The 16,290-nt window shown below is 36.5% G+C and overlaps 1 protein-coding gene across 16 annotated transcripts in view; it reads left to right on the top strand.

Moving 5' to 3' along the window:
• The window catches only part of mapta (microtubule-associated protein tau a), a 46,937-nt gene that overhangs the window by 9,334 nt on the left and 21,313 nt on the right, over positions 1-16,290 (top strand). For 11 of the 16 annotated variants that reach the window (XM_051913710.1, XM_051913704.1, XM_051913709.1 and 8 more), the window contains exons 2-3: positions 7,644-7,847; positions 16,072-16,149. In XM_051913710.1, the coding sequence (XP_051769670.1) occupies positions 7,644-7,847; positions 16,072-16,149 (282 nt within the window). The remainder of the gene's footprint in view (positions 1-7,643; positions 7,848-16,071; positions 16,150-16,290) is intronic. The other 5 variants (XM_051913712.1, XM_051913705.1, XM_051913711.1 and 2 more) reach the window with 2 other exon arrangements.

Here is a 16,290-nt window from a genome sequence, read left to right as displayed (position 1 = left end):
CTATATTGTTTGCTATATTCAGTAATAGTAAATGAAACAATATTCATTAAATGGTTACTTTAATGAATATTGTTTCATTTACTATTACTGAATATTGTACAGTGTATTGTACACTTTATTTATAACACAGTATATATGATTTAAAAAATGTGAAAGTTGATAGTAAATTGAAGAAGAATCTCCCTGAGTCAAAATATGCCTACTTCTATACTATATAGTAGTACATATAAAAACAGTATGTGAACCAATTAGTATGACCAAATTCATAGTATTCAAAAAGTCCCCGGATGACCTACTACTTCCGAAGCGATTCTGAAGTGCGCAGTCACTATCCCATGAAGCAACAGGAGAGGATCTGTTAGTGGCAGTGAAGCGACGGAACTGATGCCGTATAGGTCACATGACACTGACAAATTGACAATATGGTGGATGTAGTATGTACGAATTTTATTCATACCACACACATTCATACTATATAGAATAGTAGTAAGACTAGAGTAGTGAAGTAAGTCTCAAACCAAATACATACTATAGTATGTGATTTCGGACGCAACTCTTGACTCTTACCACATGCTTTCCGTTAGTAACTCAGAGGCAATAATGACGGAAAGACAACTGCGATCTGATCTTGTGTCCAGGCAACTATCCGCGTTAACCCTCACCTCACCTTTGAATACAGGAATCCAAACTGAATGTCTTTGTTCAGTTACTGACACATCTGATGGTTTTATATGTGTACCCTGTGGCAAATATGTCTTTGCATAGTATCCCAGGTGCTGTGTAAACATCTATGTTGATCTTGTGCTTTCTCTAATCACACACACCCTTGCAATACCGCTGTTTATGTGGGTTTGCAAAAGGGCCATGATCGTGCCAAGTTCATAATTCTCGTTCCCTGAATACACACACACACACACACACACACACACACACACATTAGAGAGCCAACTGTGCATGACTTTTATGCTTTAACACTCCCAACAAGGCACCACTACACAAAAAACAACAGACGTTAGTGCTTGGTTAGACAGGCTCTTCAATGGCTTTTGGAGGCATGTGGTGTTCTGGTACACATACATTTCTCGCTAAGTGGAGTCAGGACATGTTTAAAAGGTTTTTCAGCTCATACTATGGAAAGGTCATTGGATATACAGTGGGGTCTAAAGGTCTGAGACCACATTGAAAATCAGGGATTCAAAATTTAATTTAAATTTGGAAAGTTATGCCATAAAATAAATAATAAACAGATTCAGATTCTGCACTCTTTAGGTTACTAATCAAATAAGCAAATTTGTACAAAGTAGTTCACATGATCAATGTGACAGATGGTCTTTATAAATTAAATGGGATCACATGATCATGATTTATTTATATATATTTACATATATATATATATATATATATATATATATATATATATATATATATATATATATATATATATATATTAGAAAAGTGCAACAGACTTGTGGATCCCACCATCTCTTTTGTTATACTGTAGAATTAATTTGTTCCATTTTTGAAGATATATATTAGGTAAAGGGAAACAAATGTTGAGCAGTCATCACATTCCCAGTGTACATAAAGCTTTGAGAAAAAGTGAGAGAGCAAAGTTCCTGAATCTTTGTGCAAATACTGTGCTCCAGACAGTTTTGTGTGCCAGATGCACATAAAACAGGTGAGATTTTTCCCACTGCCCAATACAGTGCCATGGAGAATCCAGACAGGATTTTGTTGTGACTGTGGATTTCAGTAGACTACGCGTAGCAGAAAAACTCATAAGAAGATCAAAGAGAAGTGCAGTTTGTTGATCTAACAGGGAAAGTATTCAATAAATGCTAATGGGATACATCAATAGCTGTGTGTACTGCTTGCTGTGGCATAGGCCTTGTTTACACATGGTATTAAGATGGTACAAGTACAAGTGCACGACGCTAAATAAGGTGTAAATGGGTTCTAAAATGTTTTGAGCTTGTCCACTTTCGACCACTTCCGGAGGTAGTCAAAAATGCATGAGACTGGATTGCTTTCATAGTGTAAACGCTTACGTAGTTGAATGCGTTCGAACAGCCACATGCGTAAACATTATAGGAAGCGTGCTAGCCAGACGGGATTTAAACTTTATCAGCTGAAGACCCAAGTTTGGTTTGAAGATGAAAAACATACCAAGCACAATGTTCTCTAACCATTCCTGATTTCTAACACACACTCACAGCGTTCCCCGTGGTCTTGCGGCTACCAGAGCAAAAACTAAAGCTGCTGCTCTCAATGTTTTTCCATCGTCTCCAGGTGTATTCATATGTAAATTGTGCAAGCTTATTTTGTCCATTAAATTGAAGTATCTGAAAGACCCATACATTTACCTGTCCATAAACCCTTGCCTCGAAGAAATCAGGACAGAAGTAGTTAAAAGTGGACAAAAGAGACTAGAGATTAAAACAACAGGTGTAAACGGGTATGTGTCTCCCTCATCCACTTGTGATCCGATCGACCAAAACGCATCTTAATGCCAGGTGTAAACGGGGCCATAAAGGTGCTGCTAATGCTCTACAGCAGTCTTAGGCTCATTTCTTCCCTCTCTGCATCATGTAGAGCATCTATAATATGCTCCTCATTACTCCAATGAATGTGTTTGCTATCACTGTTCAACATTTTTAACTCTTTACCTCAGATGATGAAACTAGTAATGCAGTAACAACTAGAAAAGCAATGCTTGAAACTTTTTTTCTGCGACTGTACGAGAAGCATAAATATTTAAAGTGGTTGAAGCCGATGGCCGCGTGGGCAGCGCTCTGACATGTAGCGTTGTGCTTCGGGCGAAACGAGTTCAAGTCACAGCCTGTGGTCCTTTCCCAACCCTGTCCTCTCACCAACTATACTATCTAAATAAAGGCAAAAGGAGTAGTTCACCCAGGAATGAAATGTATGTATCATTTACTTTCTCGCATGTCAAGTAAACACGGTTGAGCTTCTGTTTAACAAATTGATCAACATGAATAAAAGCCTAAATTAAATGTTCATCATATAAATATATTGCGTCTCTACAGAAGACTTTGATTAAACCGCTTTATTTCATATAAACTTTTATGATGTCTTTTGTACTTTTTGAAGCATGAAAACTTTGGTTGTGTGGACTTTCAATGGATGGACAATTATGAGAGAATATTAAAAATGTCATAAAAATGTCTTATGTTCCAAGAATAAGCTGTACTCTTATGGGTTTGGAATGACATGAGGGTGAGTAAATGATGACAGAATTTTCATTTTTGAACGAGTTAAGCACCTGTACAGGTGACGTGTAAATGTAAAGAAACTGTTTCCATTGCAGTTTTGCGAAATATTCCTTTTTCGAATTGCTTAAAAAACAATCTCATGCGAGCGTAAAAACATTTTTGCGAAAATGGCGTGTTTCCAGTGGGTGTATTTTCAATTCGCATTTTCAATTTGCGCAATTTGAAGGGTAATGGAAACGCAGCTACTGTAAACCTTTGGGGTGAAATATGACATAACCTACAGCTGGCCTTTACCTGGATTTTATAAAGGGTTAGTAATGTGAAAACTCTTTAATGGGCTTTACCTTGTTGTAAATGTAAAAGTGAAGTATTTTAAGTAGTGGTCGCAGACTTTTGGACCCCACTGTATATATTCTCATTTATACTATACAGGTCTCCAGACTGTGACCAAATGGTTGCATTTTGTGACTTTTTTTTCCTGACAGTGCGACTAAATTTTGTTAAAGGTTGCTCAACTGATGAGAGCTGCCATTTCTGTTGCACATAATGCATATGGGAAACGTCAAACGGCAAACGAAACAAAACCGCGCTACTCATTTGAGCTGCGAAGAGTGGACCTATGAGTGAAACCTAGCGTGAGAAGGTTCTCGCGCACCAATCTAGATCATGCGACACTGTTACTACTGAACGCTGGAAGATCTAATGAGAAAACATTGAATTTGCTGCAGAATTAATAACATCGCAGCGAGATCTAGTGGGAAGCATTTAAATTCGGCGAAGTATTCTCTGTTATAAACTACAGGTATCAGATCAAACAGCGCTGACGTGGAAACCAGGAGAAATATTGTGCCTTGAATAAACAAGTTATATAAGGCTCTCTAGTGAGTAACGCTAACTGTAACCATAGTCGCAAAAATAGTCAAATGTTTTTACATTATTCATTTCAGGGTTCATACAAATTTTTGGGAGTGAAATTCAAGCACTTTTCAGGACTTTTTAAAGTGCTTCACACTTTCTCCACCACTTCAAATCTCTAAATATGATCCAATTTTAATGTTATTTTTAATGTGATGATTTGTAAAACTAAAAGTTTAAAGATGAAGGAACACTTCAAGACACGATATTACCAGTAGGCCTATAACCAGTTGATGGCGGCAGAGGAGCAATTATTGGCCACTCCCTAATACAGTGCTCAGCGTAAATGAGTACACCCCCTTTGAAAAGTAACATTTTAAACAATATCTCGATGAACAAAAACAATTTCCAAAATGTTGACAAGACTAAGTTTTATATAACATCTGTTTAACTTATAACATGAAAGTAAGGTTAATTATATAACTTAGATTACACATTTTTCAGTTTTACTCAAATTAGGGTGATGCAAAAATGAGTACACCCCACTGAAAGTCTCTGGAGCAAAGCTAAATTTTAGACTACAAATGTCTAATATAACAAGAATTCAACCACAGGTGAGTCTAATTATTCATTACACAGGTGTCCAGCAGACAGATGACTATAAAAAGGTGTTAAAACACCTTCCCATTTCATGCTGTCAGCAATGGCACCACATGGAAGAGAAATGTCACAAGACCTGAGAAGGAAAATCATTTCTTTACACCAGAAAGGTGAAGGCTACAAGAAGATCAGCAAAGCTTTATTATCAGTCAGAATACTGTAGCAAAAGTAGTACAAAAATTTAAAAAAGATGGAACTGCAACCATCTCACAGAGATGTTCAGGTCGTCCACGGAAGTTAACACCTCGACAGGAGCGTCTTCTGATGAGAAGCGTCGAAGAAAATCGACATGCAAGTTTACTGCAGTTATCTAAAGAAGTAGAAAGCCAAACTGGGGTGACTATTTCCTGTGACACAATACGGCGTACACTGCAGAGGAATGGCATGCATGGGTGCCGTCCAGGAAAGAAGCCTTTCCTAAAGCCCAGGCACAAAAAAGCCCACCTAGAGTTTGCCAGGGCCCATGCTGACAAAGATTAAGACTACTGGGACTCTGTACTCTGGAGTGATGAGACCAAGATAAATGTTTTTGGAACTGTTGGCTTCAAAATTGTATGGTGTCGCAAAGGTGAGGAATACAAAGAAAAATGCATGGTGCCTACAGTGAAACATGGTGGTGGCAGTGTCCTTATGTGGGGCTGCATGAGTGCTGTTGGTGTCGGGGAGCTGCATTTCATTGATGGCATCATGTATTCACAGATGTACTGCTCTATACTGAAAGAGAAGATGCTACCATCACTCCGTGCCCTTGGTCTTCGTGCACTTTTCCAACATGACAATGATCCTAAACACACGTCTAAGGCCACTGTTGAGCATCACTCTCCATCCAGCATCCAGTCTCTAAAAGAGGTCATTCTTGAAGAACGGACAAAGATAGATGTTGCAAAATGTCGCCAACTTGTTGATTCCATGCCTAGAAGACTTGGTGCTGTCATTAAAAATCATGGAGGCCATACAAACTACTAGATGTAGTAGTTTTTGTTGTGGGGTGTACTCATTTTTGCATCACCCTAATTTGAGTAAAACCGAAAATTTAGTTCTCTAAGTTATATTATTAACCTTACTTTCATGTTATAAGTTAAACAGATGTTATAATAAACTTAGTCTTGTCAACATTTTGGAAATTGTTTTTGTTCATCGAGATATTGTTTAAAATGTTACTTTTCAAAGGGGGTGTACTCATTTACGCTGAGCACTGTATATGTGGAAAAGTAGGAAAAGTCACAAAGTCTCATGAAAAACAAAAACTTTTCTTCAAATTGTCACCGAATTACACAGAAAGTATGTAAAGAGCACTCCTTTTATATTTAGTGAAGCTGTCAGTTCAGTATGGTACATTTAATAAGAGTAGAATATTTACATTTTCCTATAAAAATTAGGTTTTTGCATTTTACTGATGTCAGTAAAAGTTAATTTTATCTACATCTCAATTCAAGTCAATGCTTAACTGTCACATTTCCTGCACTTATATATGCAAAACAATAAGAATATGATTAAACCCCCACTCCCTGCCCAGCTCCACCAAATCAGTGGTTGTGTGCCAATGCTCTCAAATCTGTCTGGATCCCTGATTATATAATATATAGTATATTATAGTCTCTTTTAAATGTATATAGTCTCTGTCATATAGGCTAACTAATTTGTTCCATAAAAAAAACTTTTGCTATTGACCCCCGTTCTGTTAAGGAATTCATTATCCCATTTCTGTTCATCAAATGTAGTTCCGTTTATGTCTCATTTGTTGAATCTTTTTATGTTCATACAAATATTTACACACAAGAAATATGCTGGAAAGCTGAAAGTGGGAGGACGTTTCTCTTTTTTTGCTGAGTATATATATATACATGTTGAAATACATATAATATATAACACACATATATATATCATGTTGAAAGTCATTACCTTCCAACTGATAGGTTATATAATATATGAAAACACACTGTGTTACAAGTGTACACATCAGCATGAGCTGTCAGGATGTCTGCAGGGCTGGGCGCTGTGTAATGCGTCTGTGTTTGTGTATGTTGGTTGAATTGCATGAGGACAGCTGTGAAATATCCAACATGTATAATCTTCTTTGGGCTGGGTAGCTAACTGAATATGTATCACTAATCAGATGGACTTTCAGTGTTAGTGATTATAGTATATTATAGTATTACAAAATAATTAACATCTTTAACAACTCAATGCTCTTGAGCGGGAGTGTCCCGGGCAGAAACAACTGTTGCAGTCTTTGGTGTTTTCTATCATTTCACAATAGATGATTTTGATTGTTAATGATTCTTTTATCTTGCAAATAAGAACATACTAAAGCACTTTTGCAAATGCACTGTTATTGTGCGTTACAATGGTTTAAATAAAGTGGCTACAGAAAGGCTTGCAGGAGGTGCATAGGGACACGTTGGCTTGACTGCACTATTTTAAGCCACATGGCAGTAACCTTAAGCTAGTCCTGCATGTTTGGCAGTATAAATATCCAGGTTCACACCGGCACTCTGGCTCTGTTTACATTGAGCTTGTGACAGCTCTGTGTGAAGCCAGCGGAAGGGACGGATCCTGACGATTGGTTATTGATTCAACCCACGTTGTCCTTCAAAGTTAGTGGAGGACGCCACTACCGTTGACTCATTGAACTGAGAGCTGTTTTGGAGGTTTTTGCTAATGGATTGTGGACTTTTTAGGTGGATTTTAACCTTTTTTTTCTTCTGCCAGCACTAAAAACCCATTTTTGCTGCAAGGAATCGGAGCCAAACAATCAGTGCCTGGCAAAAGCATTTTTAACTGCTTTGCTCTTGTACAACCACTAACTTATTCTTTCTTTTTTCCCTTTCTGCTTTTTATACCCTTCTTACTCTATCCTTTCTCTCTTACCTTTACCCTCCCCTCTCCACCCAGTATCCACATTTGGACTTGCTATGGACCAGCAGCACGATTTCTTGAACTCCTCGCACAATAGCCACACAGCTCACTACAACTCTGGCGATACCATGGCAACCTCCCTTTCTGGAATGACCATCAATGATCATCACCATGGCAACCAGTTCCATAAGGAGAATGGAATAGCGGTGGGGCTGAAAGCAGGGGACTGTCCAATGAAAGGTGAGCTTGCTTCTGTGGGAAAACAGGTTCATTGTGTCACAGCCAGTCAATATAAATACACACATAGGCTACTGATTACCTGATTAGTCATAACTATTAAACAAGCTCTGCAGTGTGAACAGGGTGTGTGTGTTCTCATGAAACATTTAAATATAGTTGAGGGACAAGTTTAATTGTTCTCGAAGGACATACTGAAATGGAATATGATCTACAGTCTAAAAAGAAATTCAGGGGACCTTTTTTGATGAGTTATGTTGATGAGTTTTACATTACATCAATGTAATATTGTGTGCAATTTGAAAACTGAAATTGCTCTGTTGATTATTTTTTACAAAGGAAATATTATCTAGATGAAATTGTCTTGATAACTTTGAGAATTGGGCATTTACAGTTCCCAGCATGCTTTGCATAGAAATCGATAAGGAGAGTTCATTTTGAAATTAAGTGTTACTTTATGTGTTTTTTAATAAAAAGACCTGTTATATTATTGTTATAGTATAAACTCTGCAATATTTAGCATATGAATTTGCTGTTATTCGGAATTGAAATAGTATAAGATTAATTGGTTTCAGGACCACCTCTCAATTATGCTAAAATTAGTTGGAACATCTTAATTTTATGCTGCAAGTTCCTCCAACTCAATGTAGTTTGTTTGTTTAAACATAATTTTATTAGAAGTTATCATAACTCAAAAAGATTTGAGATTTATGCAAACAGTTGTTGTTTTTGTTCAGCCTTAAGAGATCAAGTTAGTTCACTGTCAAATGAAAATTTGCCCAAGCTTTACTCACCCTCAAGCCATCCTAGGTGTATATGACTTTCTTCTTTCTGATGAACACAATCAGAGAAATATTAATAAATATCCTGACGCATCCGAGCTTTATAATGGCAGTAAGCGTTACCAAACGAGTATGAGCTGAAGAAAGTGTCTCCATCCTCATCCATCTATCATAAACATGTACTCCACATGGCTCCGGAGGGGTTAATAAAGGCCTTCTGAAGTGAAACAATGCGTTTGTGTAAAAACATTTCCATATTTAACAAGTAATTAAGTAAAATATCTAGCTTCCATCAGACCGCCTTCCATATTCAAGTTACGAAGAAAATTACACTTTTCCGTAAGTTGAATAGGAAAGGCGTAGGACATAGCGTAAGCTTTTTGAACTGCGAGAGTTTTACACTTTCTTCGTAAGTAGAATACGGAAGACGGTGTGGCGGAAGCTCGATATTTTACTTTATAACTTGTTAAATTTTTACACAAATGCAGCGCTTCGCTTCAGAAGGCCTTTATTAACCCCCGGAGCCGTGTGGAGTACATTTATGATGGATGGATGTGGATGGAGACATTTTCTTCAGCCCATACTCGTTTGGTAACACTTACTGCCATTATAAAGCTCAGGATGCATCAGGATATTTATTAATATTTTTCAGTTTGTGTTCATCAGAAAAAAGAAAGTCATGCACACCTAGGATGGCTTGAGGGTGAGTAAAGCTTGAGTAAAGCTTGTTTGTATAAAAGACACTTAAAAATGAAGCCAATAAAAATGAAGATATAATTACAATCATTCATACATAATATCTATTTATATGTAGTGCACACTATTAAATACTGCAAGGGCAAATGTTATCACAGACAAAATGAAATATATCTTGGCTGCCAGGGGAAGATATTAACAGACAGTGTGGTTCTGTATTATACAGCAGAGAAAGATTTGCACATGTGCCTACTAAATAATGAGATTATATTAATGACTTCATTAGCACATGAATTCACTGTGATACTGCATGCATATCAATTAGCATGACCGCTAACATGTCATGGGCAAATAAACGTATCAAATGAGGGAGATTAAATGATCAAAGACATTGTATGATCTTTACACATATTTTAGTGTTGCTTCAGATGATGAATATGGCCGCAGTGGCTGCAACTCTTTTATACAGCTTTGTGTATTAATTCCTTTACATAAACCACAAGGCTATGCTTGACTGGGCCCTCAATCCAGGCTTTGCAGCTGCGTCGTGTTGTAATCCAGGCATGTGGGTCACGCTCTTCTCAGGATGCTCTCTGGTACTAATTCAACGCCTTCACACACCCTGCTTTCTTCCGCATGTGTGTGAGGTTTTGTGCTTTTTGTTTACAGACCATTGAGGCTTTTTGAAAAGCACACAGTAATGAAATTGGTTCTCAGTTAGGTTACAGAAAATGTAAGGAGACAGTGTTTAAATGCATGTGAAGACACAATCGATGGACGTTGAGCAAGTCTGAAACCCTGTCATTCACAGTTCTACCAAAAGAAATAAACATTTGTCAGTAACTGAATTAATCCAATGAAACTTTGCCCATCTGCCATATTTCAGTGTGATCACTACAGTCATTCTAGCATATAGTGTAATCTAAACTAGTCAACTAGATTCTAGATTCTTAAAGGTATTGTGTCATCAGTAGGGTTGGGAATCGTGAGAAATTTTCCGGTTCCGATTCCGGTTCTGCCTAACGATTCCGGTTCCGGTTCTGGTTCCATTAGAATAATTAAACAACTAATAAAAAATAGTAGTAAGGGAAAAATGCACAATACTCGACTCAAACAGACCTTTTTGTGTTTAATTATTCTTGTAAAATGAATTGAACAGAATGCTAATTTCAAATTCACTAACACTTTACAATAAGGTTCATAAGTAAACTACATTAACATGAACTAATAATGAACTGCATTTCTACAGCATTTATTAATCTTTGTTAATGTTAATTTCAACATTTACTAATACATTATTAAAATCAAAAGTTGTATTTGTTAACATTAGTTAATGCACTATGAAGTAACATGAACAAACTATGAACGGCTGTATTTTTATTAACTTTAACAAAGATTAATAAATACAGTAACAAATGTATCATTCATGGTTAGTTCATAAATGAACCTTATTGTAAAGTGTTACTACAAATTAGATAAGATGCTTGAACACACATGTAAGATCCAGACAGGTGAAACAGAATATTTTTGTAAGTTGGATTCATAAAGACTTGTTTCTGAAAGAATGATTCAGTGATTGACACATTTTTAACAGTAAATTTGTTGCCACCTAGTGGCGTAACAATGCAATCGATACAGTCGTTATTTGAAGTCCAGTTACTTTCAGAAGGTAATTTATTCTATCTGAATAATAAACTTTTGTATACTTCTGTTATAATTGGAATAGGCCCATTTGTCACACAGAAATAATGATACTGTGCGTTTGAAAAGATTGTTTGTGAAGCTGTTTATATCTACACATGACAACTCTCTTTAGATCAACGGCAGCACGAACGCAGATTTGAATGTCGCGATTTTATTTTTGTCAAAGGTTTAATATACACGGGAGAATCGTTGTCATTTAGGAATTAGATCATTTGGGTGATGAAATCAAGAATGCGATCTTTTAAAGATTAATCGTGCAGCTTTGGGCACCTCTCTCTCTCTCTCTCTCTCTCTGCATTGAAATCTGACGTATATGAGTAGCGCGAGGGCTTTTCAGTGCATTCATTGCTATAATATTTATGATGTGAGATGTCTCTATTAAAGGATACACTCCCCGCACTTCACCCACCCATCACACCAGAACCGTTTTCGGAACCGAAACTTAGAAATCTTGCACGGTTCTCGGTTCCCAACGCTAGTCATCAGTTACTCACTGTCTTGTTGTTCCAAACCAAAAAAGACTTTCATTCTTCTTCGAAATACAAATGAAGATATTTTTAATGAAATCTGAGAGATTTCTGTCCCTCTATTGAAAGTCTATTCACCCAAAACTCTGACGGCTCATGAAGAGATCATAAAATAATATCCATATAAATTGAGTGGAACAGATTTATTTAGGCTTTTATTCACATAAATTTGGCAGGCCTAATGGTTAGAGAGTCAGACTGGTAACCCGAAGGTTGCGGGGTTCGATTCTCAATACCAGCAGGAAATGACTGAGGTGCCCTTGAGCAAGGCACCAAACCCCCAATCGCTCCCGGGCACCACAACAAAATGGCTGCCCACTGCTCCAGGTGTGTGTGTATGTTCACTACTCACTACTCCTAATGTGTGTGCACTAACTTGGATGGGTTAAATGCAGAGGACAAATTCCAGTTATGGGTTACCATACTTGGCCTTCACAGAAAAAGACAAGAATTTTAAACATTGATCAGCAAACATACAAAGAGCACTTAAATATGGTAGACAGAAGCTCAACTGTACTCATTTGAAGTACAAACCTCATTCTTGCGGACGCTCAAATGTGCTGCATAACATGCGAGAATGAATCTCATTGGATCTCACGCGCCAAGCAAGCATGGTTGAGCATCCGTGACCAAATTTGAGTGCTCTATGTACATTCGCTGATCAATGTTTATATGTTAATAAAAGCCTACATTAAATCTCTTTATCTTATAAACCAATCTTGTATCTTCAGAAAACTCAATTCATATGGATTTCTTTTACAATCTCTTTATGAAGCATCTTCAATAGACTTTTTATTGGAGGGACAGAAATCGCTCCGTTTTTATTAAAAATATCTTCATTTGTGTTCCGAAGATGAATGAAAGTCTTATGGGTTTGGAACGACATGAGGGTGAGTAAATTATGACAGAATTTTCATTTTTGGGTGAACCATCCCTTTAAATGAAGGATGTTGCATGATAGCCCTGGGAAAATCCGGCTTTTAGAAAACACAGAGTTTTCTAAATGTAGTTGCTTGTTTAAAGCCACTGCCAATTGTTGAACTCCAAGCATGTGTAAGGAGGGGAAGGACAAACACAGTCGTGGTATTGACTGACAGTCTTTTGTAAAGATGCCAGCTTGCCACAGAGTCTTCTGTTGTGTTGTATGTATTCACATGCCCTAAACGGGACCATAACGCTCTCTCTTTTTTCTCTGCGACCCCCTGCATTCTTTAGTGCGTAGCTTATATTTCCCTAGTTTACAGCCTTCACTAGTGCACACTTTCTCCCCTTTTGCTCTTCCTGTAATGGCCCACACAAGGAGGAAACAATACTCAGAGCATCTTCCACAAATAAATGGCACATACTGCAATGGCACAGCAGAGAGTGAGTATGTTATAGATAGTAAAACTAGTGCATTAGTGGCTCTTGAAGCACAGAATTAAACATTAGCCGCTTTCACACATGTAAAATCTGGCCACACAGCCGAAAAATACGATTGTCAGTCCTGTATTTGAGTCGTTAATATGGTTCCGTTCAGTTCAGTTATTTACGGGAGTGACAACTGCATTCTATAACAAACTCAGACCTCCCGGTTTTGATATGTGGTTTCGTTAACTTGCATCGACCAAGACATAAGGGCTTTAGATCCATTTCTTCAAAGGAGCTGTTCCCGTCAGTTTTGTGTGCTACACGTGACTCAAATGCTCCGCTCTCCACCCTGATATGAACACTGCTATCGGTTAATGAAGATTTCATGGATGAACTCTTGGCTCGATTGGACTCATCCTGTTAAAACTGATAAGAATACGGTCTTGACTTCTGTTGCACATTCATGCAGACAGTATCCGAGATGCTTACTGTAAGTTGCTGTGTGAACAGGACATTTCGAGACTCGCACTTGTAAGTAAACGCGTAAACACATGCCTTCACACTCGTAAAACTGAAGTGACCTTCTGCTGTTCACACAAGAAAAACCTTAACGTTTTACCATTAAGATACTGTTCACACATCAACACTAAAATATCAATAAACTCTGATGTCAATCATCGGAAATTATCTTTAAATTCTGAGCTATTTTCCTCCACCTGGAAGAGGAGAAGTGCTTCAGTTTCACTATTTGGTAACATTTTTTGACTTCGGAGTGACAGGCGTTAGGGGCAGAGAAACACATTTTTGCGTTTGAAAGCACAAAGTGCCGCATAATAGTATCCAACTTTAGAGCCACAGCAAAATAAATGGAAAGATGTCCATCTAGTGCATGTTTACATAAAAAAACATTCAAAAAACAGCACAGCAGAACACAAAAACTGGTCATTGACGAATAAGGTTTTTAAAAGTGTAAAAAAGACATAATGGAGATATAATTCATTTTGAGATTTTATTAGGTGGTAACAATGAGATTATGTGGTTTTTATAATCAATTAACACTGCTTTTGTCATTTTTTACAAGATGGACAAAGTTTGTCACTAAAAAAGTCATTCGGTTTGACTCTTTTGGTTATACCGCATGACAATATTTTCAAACAATGCTAACATGTTGATATTTAGCTAGCTAGCAAAAGGACAATCAAACCTTTTATATTTAGTACAAGTTTTTAAAATATTACATTTTCCATGATTTATAGTGGTTGTACCGAATGATCTGATGTTTCAGGAAAACATGAATTTTTCAAATAGTTAAAAGAGAGTTAGTTACTTTGCTTCATGACCATGTGGTCCTTTGCAGGTGTCTGAATGTCACATGATATTGACCACATGACTTTATCCAAAATGTTCCCTTTATATTGGTTACTCCTAATGAAATTAATTTTTCTGGATATTCTTTCTCATAACAAAGCAACAACTTCTACACATAATTTTAATACCATTTTGCACTATGTTGATATATGATGTTATAAAATCATGCCAGAATAAAAATATATACATTTATTACATTTTAAGATAGTTTAATCACAAATGAAATGGCTGTATTGGCCTTTGGACGGTTAAACCGAATGACCTTTTGACACTTCAATATCTTTAAAATACCTTTATATGTAGCAAAATGTAATTAAAGCCTTTTGGATTCAATAAAAGAGATCTAGTTGTACTACCTTACATACTTTGGATGTCATATCTTTGTTTTGTTTTGTTTTTTTTATTGTTATTAAGGCCTTTGGACAAAAAAAATGATCCGTCACGTCATTGACCCAAACACATTTGAACCTTATCCTTAATCTAAACAGCGTGGACAAATCACGTCACCTCTGTCAGAACTGATGATTGGCCCAAACCAGACTTTGCTCATCAGAGTGTACAGACCTCATGCGTGCTTGTAATGGTAATCTTATGCTTTGTTCACACATAGCATGAAAACGGTAATTTATAAATAACATGAAAACTTCTCATTCAGGAAAATTGCCTGTATTTATGAAAAGGTCCTGTTTACACCTGAACTCTAAAGGGAAATTTGCTGGTAATTTTCCTGAAAGGAAAAGCCCTATAGTATACTGCTCAAAATAAACTATAGGGTATAACAATTTAATGATGCTTTAAAACTCATTGACATGTTATACTTGTTGTTGTGGAATTCATAGTATTGCACATTTATTTAAAATAAATTATTGTTACCAATAGGAAATTGTCATCAGATTGTTTCTGAATGTCACGGATGCTCAAACCAATGTTTTCACCAGTCTTATCCTATATGGTGTATGCACATTATATACAATAACAGTATGATTACAAGAACAAAAACACAATGGATTGAAAGAGTAAAGTTCAGTAAAGCTGAGTTTTGAGGAGGTGCATGTGCCTCAGTGTCTATTGCACTCAAAGATTTAGCATTTATACTGTTTGAGTACCAACGTTTTTGAAAACGATGTAAAATATCCTTTCAGATATTCCTTTTAGATCTTTTGCACAATGTTTGTTTCTTGTTAGATCAATAAGTAGTTACTTTCCAGCACTGCAGGTTGTTGCTTTTATGCGTTGCCAGTGCATTCAGCTGCCATCTGTTTCTCTCTTTATATTTTATTTAACAGTAAAATTAGCGGTGTCTTTTTAACTTTACATGTGTTCTTAAAACAAACATTGTTGAATTATTTTTTTTCCACTAGCTAAGTTCAGGGATCCAGTTTGTAGCTAGGGAAATTCTGTTAAAATTGCACTGAGGAACACAGCACAGTGTGACTGATTGCTCCAGGATATGTGATATGTGACATTAATAGCTGAGATGTATAGAAGGAGCAATATGCAATAAAATGCAATAAAATGGTTGCTGTTCCACAGAATGTGACATTAGTGTCTTGCATTTGAAGAACGTAATTATTCTTTGCTATATATATATATATATATATATATATAATATATATATATATAGTTGAGATGTATAGAATGAGGTTTTACCAATATCCATAATGCATTAAAACTGATAATGCATTATTAATGCAAAACAATAATGCATTTTAAACATGTCTTTATAAATATTGATATTGTCCCAAACAACTATAACAATATTTTTGTCTGATGTGTTTTTTAACCAACGTTCTCTCACAGAAGAATTTTCAGAAGAACAGGTGGATGTTGAGCTCAGTAAAGCTGAAGGAACCTCCTCTTCTGAGGAGAAGCAATGTGGTATGCATTGCGGCACTTCTAATAAAGATGCTTTGAAATGTACTTTGTCCTTTTCCCTTTAAGTTTGCCCTTTTTATTTATTTATTTTCATTAATGTAATGAAATGCCTCTTACTAACTTTGCTAAGTTAAATATTCAGAA

This window comes from Ctenopharyngodon idella, chromosome 12, assembly GCF_019924925.1.
Source record: "Ctenopharyngodon idella isolate HZGC_01 chromosome 12, HZGC01, whole genome shotgun sequence".
NCBI classification, from domain to species: Eukaryota; Metazoa; Chordata; class Actinopteri; order Cypriniformes; family Xenocyprididae; genus Ctenopharyngodon; species Ctenopharyngodon idella.
This window is presented reverse-complemented; position numbering and strand designations above follow the sequence as displayed.